At 32.4% G+C, this 12,478-nt stretch overlaps 1 protein-coding gene across 10 annotated transcripts in view; it reads left to right on the top strand.

Annotated features, from left to right (window-relative positions):
• Usp15 (ubiquitin specific peptidase 15) overlaps positions 1 to 12,478 on the top strand; it is a 116,233-nt gene that overhangs the window by 51,925 nt on the left and 51,830 nt on the right. For all 10 annotated transcript variants that reach the window (XR_007348738.1, XM_015483068.2, XM_015483067.2 and 7 more), the window contains one exon: positions 2,593 to 2,654. Coding sequence is in view for 7 of the 10 variants with exons in the window: in XM_015483068.2 (XP_015338554.1) it covers positions 2,593 to 2,654 (62 nt within the window). In the remaining 3 variants the exon portion in view is untranslated. Of the gene's footprint in view, positions 1 to 2,592; positions 2,655 to 12,478 lie in introns of those variants that run through there.

Below are 12,478 nucleotides of genomic sequence, written 5' to 3'. Positions count from 1 at the left end.
TTAAAAAAAAAAAAAGAAGTGATCAATCATAAATTCTATTAGATAAATCTTTAAAATATATAAAAACATATTGGAATGATAATTTGAAATTGAAGCAATGGCTAATTGTCTCTGGTAGATAGGGAGAGGAATATGACCTGGAGGGGACCAGAATGGTAGGTGGACAATTTTAGGGTAGCTGGCACAAATATCCACGAGATACATCTCTGAGTTCAAGCAAAAGTTTATTAACAGAGAATATCTGCCAGGCTGCCCTTTTGCAAGGCGCAGTAGCCAGTGTCACTTGAATGGAAGCTTATATATCTTTTGGACAAGGAACAAGAGCAAACTAGAATTGACCTTGGGTGTAGGTGGTTGGGTAACAACAAGTTTTTTGTGTTTAGGGACCTTGCAGGGGGCGGGGGTCAAGGGGATAGGGTACCTTAAGTTCCTTTTTCTTAGCAGTTTATAAGTTTTGGTTTCAGGTCAAGATGGAGTCCCAGAGCCAAAATGGAGTTACTAATGTTTAGGGACCTAACACGCAATGCACTTGTTCTTTATGTTATTTATTACAAATACATCATACAACTTTTTTTAAAAAAAAGACAATTTTAATACATTTTAATATTTTAGCACTGTCTTCCAACATGGTTTCATGAATTTTTTAATCAGTGTTTTATTCATTGCATGTTCTGAAATAGGTGTATATTTTACATGGTTAGAATCAAAATGCCAATTTATAAATGACCTGGAATCATATAGTCCATAAAAGTATATTGTTTAAAGTATGTAGAATAGGTTAAAAAATTACAACTATAAGTAAAATTAATGAAACTGAATATATAGAATGTATCCAGATTTGTAATATATTTATTTATTCAAATCATATTGACTGGGTTATCTTATCACAAATTTCTTTTGGTAATTATTTTAAAAGTAAATTTTTCTTCTTCGCACAAACTCATATAGCAAAAACTGGAAGAAAGACTTCCTTTTTACTCTGGAATATATAAGGAAGAATTTGGGATGTTCAGATGAAGTGCAGCTCTGCTTCACCCTTTCACTTTATTTATTTATTTATTTTTATATTTTTTGGTTGTAACTGGACACAATATCTTTATTTTATTTACTTATTTTTATGTGGTGCTAAGGATCGAACCCAGGGCCTCCCACGTGCTAGGTGAGTGCTCCACTGCTGAGCCATAATACCAGCCCCTCGCTTTATTTTTTTTTAATTTTTTAAAAATTAATTAATTTATTTATTCTAATTAGGTATATATGACAGCAGAATGCATTTTGACCCATTGCACACAATTGCAGAACAACTTTTCATTTCTCTGGTTGTACACGATGTAGCATTGCACTGTATGTGCACTCATATACCTAGGGTAATGATGTCCATATCATTCCACCATCTTTCCTGTCCCCAAGCTCCCTCCCCTTCCCTTTGCCCAAAGTTCCTCCAACTCCCCCCATTATGGATCATCATCCACTTATCAGAGAGAACATTCGTCCTTTGGTTTTTTAGGATTGGCTTACTTCGCTTACTGCCTAGCATGATGTTCTCCAACTCCATCCGTTTACCTGAAAATGCTATAATTTCATTCTCTTTTAATGCTGAGTAATATTCCATTGTGTATATATACCACAATTTCTTTATCCATTCATCTATTGAAGGGCATCTTCACAATTTAAATATTATGAGTTGAGCTGTTATAAACATCGATGTGGCTGTGTTACTATAGTATACTGATTTTTAAGTCCTTTAGGTATAGATCAAGGAATGGGATAGCTGGGTCAAATGGTCATTCCATTTCAAGTTTTCTAAGGAATCCCCATACTGCTTTCCAGATTGGTTGCACCAGTTTTCAGTCCCACTAGCAATGTATGAGTGTGCCTTTTCCCCCATATCCTCTCCAACACTTATTGTTGTTTGTATTCTTGATAACTGCCATTCTGACTGGTGTGAGATGAAATCTTAGCACATTTTGATTTGCATTTATCTAATTACTAGAGATGTTGAACATTTTTTCATATAATTGTTGACTGATTGTATATCTTCTTCTGAGAAGTGTCTGTTCATCTCCTTAGCCCTTTATTGTCACTCTTTCATTTATTAGATGCAATTTTTATCTACCTCGGGTGTGCTGCAACAGGGAACTTCAGTTTGATTCTCATAAATGTGACTTATTTAAATATTAAAATATTCTATAAACTACATAATGACATAGTAAATGATTTAGCTAAGATCAGACTGTTTAACAGCTGTACCCAATGGTTAAGCATCTGTTATTTGCAGTGTATGTTACAAGCTACCAATACAAATAGAAAACATACCTTCTGAGTTTATATTCTATTTACTTGGTTTAAACTTTCTTAAAAGTTATAGAACCAATGATTTTCTTTATTTGCCTTCTTTTCTCATTATCATTACTGACTTCTGCTTGAGATCTTTTTATCTCCCTTGCCTAGTTTTGGAATCATCTTTACTTTGTCTATTGTATCCTTTGAATAGTCACAATTATTTTAGTTCCATAGCATATTTAGCTTATCTTTTAACCTATTTTAACTTAAAAATAATGGGAAAATGCCCTTTATGTGTCATATTTGCAGGTATTAGTGATAGAACAGAAAAATGAAGACGGAACCTGGCCAAGGGGTCCTTCTGCTCCTAAGTAAGTGCTTCCATTCCTTATGACCTAATTGCATGATTTTGTTGCCTTTGATTTCAGATAATGAAATCCAGAATGATAGAAGAACCTGGTTGTATATTGCAAAATTCCTTTTTTTAACTTTTTGTCATCTAAGTTTACAATTGAATTAAGATATTACAATTTACAAAACTTCCAGTTCAGATCTCTTATAAGGTACAGTGTAAATTAATGTTACAAATGGAAAAGTTGCATTGTCTAATATACTTAAATGTTTAAACATTTTGATTTTCTTAAACTATTTTTGTGATTTTTAAGAAAAGTATCTGTTAAGTTAGTACTTATCACAATGAGTCTGATGTGAAAGTAATATTTTTATTTATTTAAATAAATGTTTTAGAATATAAAAACGTAAGTAGAGATGTACCTAGAGTACTAAGAAAGAGATGCTTTTAATGGTAAATGAGGAAGGAATTAAAAATCTTTTTAAGTGTTTTTAGAATTATGAGAGCCACACTCCATTATGAAAAACACTTAACTCTGGTTGTGTATCAATATTTAGACTTTGAGAAATAATATGGTACATTTGCCACCTATAATTGCAATGAAGAATAAATACAAGAGGGACGCTCTATATTCAAATGTGTTATTTTCCTCTAGCAAATATTTATTCCAAGTGAGATAAGTGAGAATTATGAATAGCTTTATATCAGTTCTGTTTAGTTGCTGCGAATGAATTATGAAAAAATATCTGTTTTTAGAGCTTTAGAATTTCAGATTTTCTGATGAGGGATTATGACATTTTGAAACCCTTAAAATATTATGATTTTTAACTAAATTACTAATTTAGTAGATGCTAGCACATCAAATTTAAAATAAAAAGCCTGCTACTTTAGTTTTTTTCAAGACTAAAATGTACCTTCAGTAAGTGGTTCTCTATCCTTTTTATCTTGCATAAAGTTTTTTGGTTTAAATTTGTCATGAGAAGGTGCCTAGTAGATATGTTAATTACATTGTCGTGACTTTTATTCTTTTTTTAAAATACTTTTAGTTGTAGATGGACACAATACCTTTATTTTATTTACTTATTTTTATGTGTTGCTGAGGATCAAACCCAGTGCCTTGTACATGTGAGGTAAGCGCTCTGCCACTGAGCCACAATCACAGCCCCTGATTTTTATTCTTTCTTACCCTATTTAGTTGAACATAATTCAAGGGTAGAACTTAGTACAAAAGTAGAGCTTTTAGCCACTGGGGTTGTGGCTCAGCAGTAGAGCATTAAAAGACTATGAGTTGAATCATACCTGTTAAAGATTTAGAAGGTAATTATATTTTTATGAACATTTATTTATAGTCTTTAGATCAGAACCATTGCTTTTTTTTTCTACCTTAAATTGTAGTATACTTGCTATATCTTTAAATAATTTCTGAAATTACAAAACTGGCTGTAGATTAATATAAAAATATAAATGAATTACAAAGATTGAGAAGTCTTTGGTACATAAAATTACTGATTTTCTGCTAGCTCAATGCTTTATTGTGGTATTGTTTTGCTTTTCTCTCTTTGAGACAATATTTTGCTATGCTACCCAGATGGCCTCTATCTACTGGGCTTAAGTATATTCCTGCCTCAGCCACCTAATTGCTGGTATTGTAATGCATGCTAACACACCCAACTCAGTATACTTTTTATCTACTCAAACAACTATACTATTTACTTTGTGTAAAAGAAAAAGCAATTTCTTATATAATGTCTATCACATACATGCAGTAAATTACCGTGACCTCCATGGCTGAATTTTAGAAACTGGCGAGGGGCGATAGGAGATTAAGAAAGACAAATACGGAGAGAAAGGTGGGACACTGTCCTCTGATGGAGGAACAATGACCCAGATCTAGTACAACACATAAGTTTTATCATCAAAAGATTTTATGGGAAAGTTTCCACAAAGGATACAGACTTTAAGTTCGCAGCACTTGGAGACATTATGCTTAGAATTCTGTATCCCTGGCAGTTGGTGTCTGAGCTCAATATCAAGACTGTTATGGGTCCATGCCTTTGCACAAAGCTTCCTCAGGCAGGGCATTACCATAACAACTGGACAATCTTGTCCTCCCACCTTTACACAGAAAGTTCCAGTGCAAGCTCAGTCACAGCCATGATGCAGTCAAAGACCGTGATCCAAGTCACTGCTATCTACAGTAAATATCAATAATGAAAGTATAATATTAGACATGCATGGAAGTAAAATTCAGAGTCCCAGACTACACTAAAACTGCTGGTTTAATAAGGATCCTAGATAATCAGATTACTGGGATGGAGAAAATTCAGCAAGACTGCCTAATATAAATGAATAGACTCTTTCTATTCCCAGAGGTCTGCAATCTTTATACAGGAGGAGAAAAATATTTTCAGCTTTGTAGTCCACACGGTCTCTGTCAATACTATATAACTCTGATTTAGTGTGAAAGCAGTCATAGACATTATGTTAAAAAATAAGCATGACTCTGTTTCAATAAAACTTTATTTAGAAGAAGCAAAAGGCTTAGATTTAGCCTGCGAGCCACAGATTTCTGACCTTTCCTATAATACCCATAGTAAATCATGTAGGAATTAATATAATAAAAATTAGCCTAATTATGGTAACAAAAACATCATGACACTGTGACGAGGGAGGCAAGTAGACTAAAATAAACTAGTAAGCTCACAAAGATTTAATTATATATGAGAATGTGATATATGATAGTGTGTACCTAGGCAGTGAGTGTGTTTAAAGCAGATGAATACTTAGATTTTATTAGAACTAGATATTTGGAGAAAAAATTAAAAAGATTAAAGACCTAAATTAAAAACATTAAATTTTAATTTAGAAGAAACTTTGGAGAATATCTACATAAGAATCATAGAGTATAATGTGAAAATTTGATTTGATATCAAAATTAAGACTTTCTGAGCTGGGACTGAAGCTTAGTGGCAGAGCGCTTGCCTTACATGTGTGAGCATTGGGTTCGATCCTCAGCACCATATAAAAATGAACAATAAAATAATGGCATGCTGTCCATCTACAACTACAATTTTTTTAAAAAAAATTAAGACTTTCTAATGAAAAACCATATACAAAATTAAAATGTCAATTTTGGAACATCTACAACTTACAAGTAAATAATATCTGTAATACATAAAGAACTGTAACAAATTAATAGAAACAAAACAAAATTGCCTTAAAAATAGACAAAAGATAGGAATAGACAGTTTAAAAGAAGGCCAACTGCTGAGGGTAGATGGGGAGACAAACTCACTAGTAATCATAAAAAGAAATAATAATATACAACCTTACATCCGTTAGAATGAAAAAAAAATTAAAGGTTGCTGATGCAAAGTGTTGGGGGGTATATGGAAGTCTTATGTACTGATGACAGAAGTGTAAACTAGTATTGCCAGATTCTGTAAATCAGTCAGTATTGAATTAAAATTGGAGTACCATAATCCTTCTGACCCAGTACTCTGAGGAATTTCTATGGTCCTTAAAGGGTATAATCTTTGCAGCTGTATTTTTGGTAGTAATGGAATGTTGAGGCAACCTTGCTCAATATCTGTTACTGGTAAAGTGAATAAGAAAAATGAGGTGTTGGTTAATAGTGGTAAAATCTTCAAAACATACAGTTGAGAGGAAAAATATCAGAATGAAATTTACAGTTTATACCCTTTTTGTTCATTTTAAACAGAATATTATGTGAAATAAAAATATTACTTAAGAACATAGAAAAAGCACAACAGAGGAGGGGGAAAAAAGGAAAAGGTGAAAAAGTATTACTTGCTTTTATTTGTATTTATATAATTGAAGCAAGGATACAGATTCTTTTTTTCTAGATGAATGTCAGCTTTAAAAAAAATCAACTCAGGGGGCACATAGTGGTGCACACCTGTAATCCCATTGGCTCGGGAGGCTGAAGCAGGAGCCCAGGTGTTCAAAGCCAGCCTCAGCAAAAGCCAGATGCCAAGCGACTCAGTGAGACTCTGTCTCTAAATAAAATAGGGCTGGGGATGTGGTTCAGTGTTTGAGTGCCTGTGAGTTCAATCCCCAGTATCCCCCCACCGCCAAAAATAAATCAAGTGGAATACTTGTGTATTTACTGAGTCACATTGTACGTTTATGTGACTTAACACTAGCAGAGAGAATATTTTAGATTTTTCAAGAAGAAACTTCCAGATAAAGACTTGGTGTGAAAATGCTAGTTCTAATAAACATCACTAATATCCAGTAATCATACCACATAGCACATAACCAGTTCCTACCGAAGGTGTCAAAGGCAAGGAGAAATTGAGTTGTGTTATGGTAGAAAGAATAATCACCTGTAGAGTTTAATTAAAACAGTTTCTTATTCAGTGGATCATTTCTAACGAGTTCACATGTGATGCTAATGCTGACGCCTCAGGATTACACTTTGAGAAATTCTCTAAGTAATGTTTCTTGACATGTACTATGCGGTTCCCACCCAGATCAGCAGAGTATGTCTTTATGGTGTGCCCAGGAATTTGCATTTTAGGTGTTTCTTATGAACAAGAAAAAAATTTAAATGTTACTGTAGAGGGCATATATTAAAGCATTTTACTTGTCTGACTTTCCTAAACCACTGAAAAAAAAGGAATGTTGTTGAAAATGGAAATGAACTGAAACTATGTGTGCTCATCTGAAGCATAAATTTTGGGAGTGGTGGTTTTTACTTTTGAGAAGAAATACTAAATATTCAAAGATGTTAAGGGTAAAATGATTTTTTTAAAAAACATGTAGTTCTGTAGTTACTGTGTGTGTATTTTAATTAGCATATCAAACAATCCATTGTCTACATTAGAAATCTAAGCACTACTAGAAGTTTTCTAACTGAACTTTTCTGCTAAATATCAACATAATTTAAATTTTTCATCTTTATATTTATGCTATATATTAAGAATACTCAATGCTTATTTGTTTTTTGAAAGCTTGCATTTCTAGTTTCTAAGTATCAGATTTCTTACAACCTCTCAAAAGCCTGGCCTCTTCTAATGGTACCTTAAAATTTGACCATTTATTTTCCAAGGATATTTTCCTAGCATTAAGTGAATAGTCTAATTATTCTGTTGGGGATGTTTGGCTAATTAAATCTTGAATTTCTAAAAAAAAGATTTTAAAGTAGAAAAACTGTAGAAGCCTTGAGGAGGGGGTCCTAAAGAGTAGAAACCTGCACAATTAGGTTAACTTTTACTTTATCAGAAAAATTAAGGTTGACAACTCATTTCTTAACTGTGGCTTCTAGCTGAAGTACAGCCTATTAAATAATTATGTTATGGTCAAAATTCCTTTTTGTGAGGGTAGCATTTGAATTTAATCCATTCATTTTCATTAATTCTTTAAGAAATATTTTTAAAAAATGATTAAGTTTTTGGAGAAAAGAAGCTAAAGAGACAATGATGATTCTAAAGACTGTTTTTATGGACTAGAAAGCATCCAGAGAATTTACCATCAACCAGATAAAGCAGTGGCTGAAAAAAGAAATCTAATGGAAAAATACTGCTGATAATTATACATTGTCTCTCTGCCATTTGTAGAGTTCTGATTAATAAAATTCTAAATTGATGACTGAAACTCTCAAGTGTAAACTTAATCTAATGCCATAATAGTATTTTTACAGCATTCTATTCCTGAAAAATCTGCTTGGAAGAGAAAGCACTTTGTGAATAAAACTATTGCATACTGCTTTTTTTGTTGGCACATATAATAGGAATCATTGTAACTGCAATATTCTGTTTCTGCTTTTCTGTTTCAAACACTTCTTTAGATTATTTTGAAGAGTAATTAAGCCCAGTTCACATATGTAACTGCAAGAATTAATTGATTCAGAAATGGTGCATAGACCTATTTGGTTAAAAAATTATTAAAATACATATTACGAAACCTTACATAAAGTGTTGATTTCATTTTAACAAATTGTACTGAAGCTTTTACATTTTATCTTATTGTTCCCATTAAGAAACAGTCACGGAATAACTTTTTCTGAGACTTGTAAAATGTGAGATAGTGGAACAGCCAAATAAAAGTGTTATGATACAATTAAAAGATATGGAACTAAAGTTTGGAGAGTAGTGAGCACTGCAGGGATGCAGTCACGTTCATAGATTTGGGAAGTTAAAGTGTATGTGAATTATCAGAAAATGTAGAGAACAGTATACAAAATTTAAAGGGTATCACAAAGTATTGATACTAGAGGATCAAATAGAATAATCATGAAGGTTCAGAAAACTTGTTTCTATGGTCAGTAAAGCTAAAAGTTGAAGAGATGGGAGGGATAAAGAACAGAGGGTTAATGAACTTGACAAGCAGAGACCTTTGTTTAAACTAGCATGTAAATTCAGGCAGCAAGATGGGAGTGGGAAGTAGATGACTAGGGAAAAGATGCTAGTCAGAAAATGGTACAACTGGTGTACAAGTACTCCTCATGAAATATACTTATTTATCAAAGGTGGTACTTGGTTGGAGAGGAAGGATTCCCAGACAGGAAGATAAATCTGTTTGTTATTTAAGTATATACATTCTAGGTATTTGTCGCTTAAAGGCAAAGGTGTCATGATAATATTAAAGTAAAATTTCTATATACTGCTATTTACCAATAAATTTAAGATTTTAAATGTTTATATAAATTTTGCATTGTTAAAATATATATGGATTAAACAGATCATTTCTACATCCAAAACTTCTACCGAAGTACTATTCCACTTTCTGTTGTGAAAAAATAATGTATAACCTAGTACTAGATCTGTTTTTATCAAACAAACCACATGGTCACAGTTATGATTAGCCGATGTTAGCATCAATACTTAAAAGCAGTATCTAGGTTTAGTGGAAGTTAGAAAATTTAGACAGTGAAATACATGTGTAAATGAATATAATTTTAAGTGTAGACTTCTCAGTAAATGCTTGACAATGTTCATAGATACCCAGGAATACTTACAGGTTAAACATATCTGAAATGCTTGGGGGACTGGAGAAAGAGCTCAATTGGTAGAGTGTGGGACCAGAAGTGTTTCAGATTTCTGAATATTTGAATAGACTTCACCAGTTGAACATTTCTAATCCAGAAATCTGAGAAACTAAAATTTGAGAATTTTTTGAGTGTCAAGTGCTCAAAAAGTTTCAGATTTTACAACTTTTCAAATTTTAGATTTTCAAACTGGATATCTATCCTGTATTGGATACTTTCTTTCTCTTCTAGTTAGTTCCAAAAAAGATTTGAGCAGTTTATAAAATTTACAGTAACACATAAAAGTCAAGGTTACCTGTTTAAATAGGTCAGAAATGAGGACAAATGGAAAATAATTGTATTTACATTATAAGATGAAATCAGAGAAGATAAGTTAGCTGGTAGAAGTATTAAGGGCCTTTTTTTTTAATTAAAATTGATATACATAGGTATGAACTTTTTTGGATCTCAAGTCAAACTAACCAACTGAAAGAAAAAATAATGCATTTTAGATAGTTGGAAAAATGAACACAAAACTATATTAGGTTGGGACTGATAATGGTATGTGGTGATTAAAACAAAAAGATCCCTGTTAGGGATGCATGCTAGTATTTATGGGTGAAATTATAAGTCTTTGGAACTTACATTAGTCCACAAAAAGAGGGGAGAAGGGAGGAAAGGGATGCTTAGGGAATTATAGTTAAAACAAGAATGGCAAATGGTCATTGTTGAAGAAGAATTGCTGATATTGGGTAAATGAGAGTTTGTGTATGTTTCAGAATTTCTGTAATAAAAGTTTAAAATAAAGTATATTGTGAATTTGATGCTGAGCATAATAATGACTGAAGAAATGACTGCAGCTTCATCTTTTAAAGTGGAAAGTTGTATATTACAAATACTTTCTGTAAAATTAAGCAATCAAAATAAGAAACAAAAATAAAACTATGAAAAGCAATGTATTGCAAATTCTTGCGTATCGTTAAGTACCTAATCCCCTGCCTGTCATGCAGGAGGCATACAGAAAACGCTTCTTGAACTGAACTATCTGTATCTCACTTAGAAGATGATGTTTTTCAAGAGATTTTAATTTTTTTCTTTAAGAACTTGGCTTATGATTGTTGTTAGAAACAGTTTAAAGTTGGTCTTGCTTTTGTTGATAATTTTTGCTTTGTCTAGCATGATTAGATTTTATAAAGTTGGGTTGTTTTACAATGTTAGGTTTGAAATAAATATAAAAATCTTTTTAATAACTATTTTGCTATGTTAGCATTCAGACTTCTACATTTTGATTGTTCAATATCATGGCATTCAGTTTCCATGTATGATAAATATTCAGGTCACTTACCAAGAAAAACTTTGTTTCTGTTGAAGCAAGAAGCTCAATTTAACCTTGAATTACATGCTTTTAGTTGAAACATATTGGACATAGAGGAATTCAGATACTATAAACATTCAGTTGTCAGGGGTAAGGTTTAATTTTCTCTGAACCACTTAAGCTAAATTAATGTCTTGCCTTTTTTTGTCCTATTTAAGAGATTAATCCCTGCCTTATATTACAGCTAGACCAAACTGGCCAAGATTAGCTTAACGCTAGGTAAGTGGCTTGGTATCCAGTCAGTATATCATATTTCAAACATTTCTTTTCTCCCCTCTAGAAAGCCACTAGAAAATGAAAAATATAATTTCTAAATTACATCGTGGAAAGAAAAAAGGGTTCTGATTATTATCTGTAGACTTATGAGTCAACCCTTAAACAACCTGACATTAATTCCACAAATTTTAACTAGATTGGACTACTTAACTGATATGTACTCATTTGTCAGTAATATCAATAAAAGCATTTTTAAATTGTCTTCCTTCAACTTCACCTGTGGACAACATATATTTTTATCTCTCTGATCTACTTGCTATTTAAGGACAACTATAATTTTTATATCATTTCATCCTAGACTTTGCCTTTTCTTTCATTAATTCCCCCTCTCCTACATGTATAAAATGCCTACCATACTGTTTTGTTTCTTTTCTAATGTCATCATCCCTTTTGACCTATGAACATAAACAAATCTCTCCCACATTGAAATATAAAAACATTAACTTGCTCCAAATACCGCCTTTTTAGTATCCAACTTTTTGCAAAAGGCTTTACTTAATGTTCATTGCCACCCATGCATAATTTAACAAGGTCTTATTTGTTGTTTTTATCCAGTTTGACTTTAATACTTCTTTTTGATTGCTGACTCCCAGAGTTCCCTGAATTTTAATCCACACTACAAATGTTTTTCAAGAACTATTCTCACCTCTCTGACCAATCCTCTCTTCCTCTTCAGTGTCACCACATTTGATTTTGCAGATGGTGTATAGCCTCTTGCATTACATGTGAAAGTCTCTCCCTGTCATGGTCCATTAAACAAGTTCACTGACTATAAAGAGCAGCTGTGCTCAGACCTTAAATGCATTCATAATATACAAAATTTGTCTGAAGATCTTTTCATACCATAGTAGGTACTCAAAGGTTATAAGTTCTATGTTAATCCTCTCCCACAACTCAAAACTAACACAAATATGCCATCCTGTATTCTTGCCTGTAACTCTTTTGAATTCTCAATTTTCTCTAAATGTCACATAGAACTTGGAGATTTCTTAGAAAATTGGGAATGGAACCACCATTTGACCCAGCTATCCCTCTCCTCAGTCTATACCCAAAGGACTTAAAAAAGCATACTACAAGAACACAGCACAATTCACAATAGCTAAACTGTGGAACCAACCTAGATGCCCTTCAATAGATGAATGGATTAAAAAAAATGTGGCATATATACACAATGGAATATTACTCAGCAATAGAAGAGAAT

The sequence above is a fragment of the Marmota marmota genome, unplaced genomic scaffold, assembly GCF_001458135.2.
Source record: "Marmota marmota marmota unplaced genomic scaffold, marMar, whole genome shotgun sequence".
Classification (NCBI taxonomy): domain Eukaryota; kingdom Metazoa; phylum Chordata; class Mammalia; order Rodentia; family Sciuridae; genus Marmota; species Marmota marmota.
This window is presented reverse-complemented; position numbering and strand designations above follow the sequence as displayed.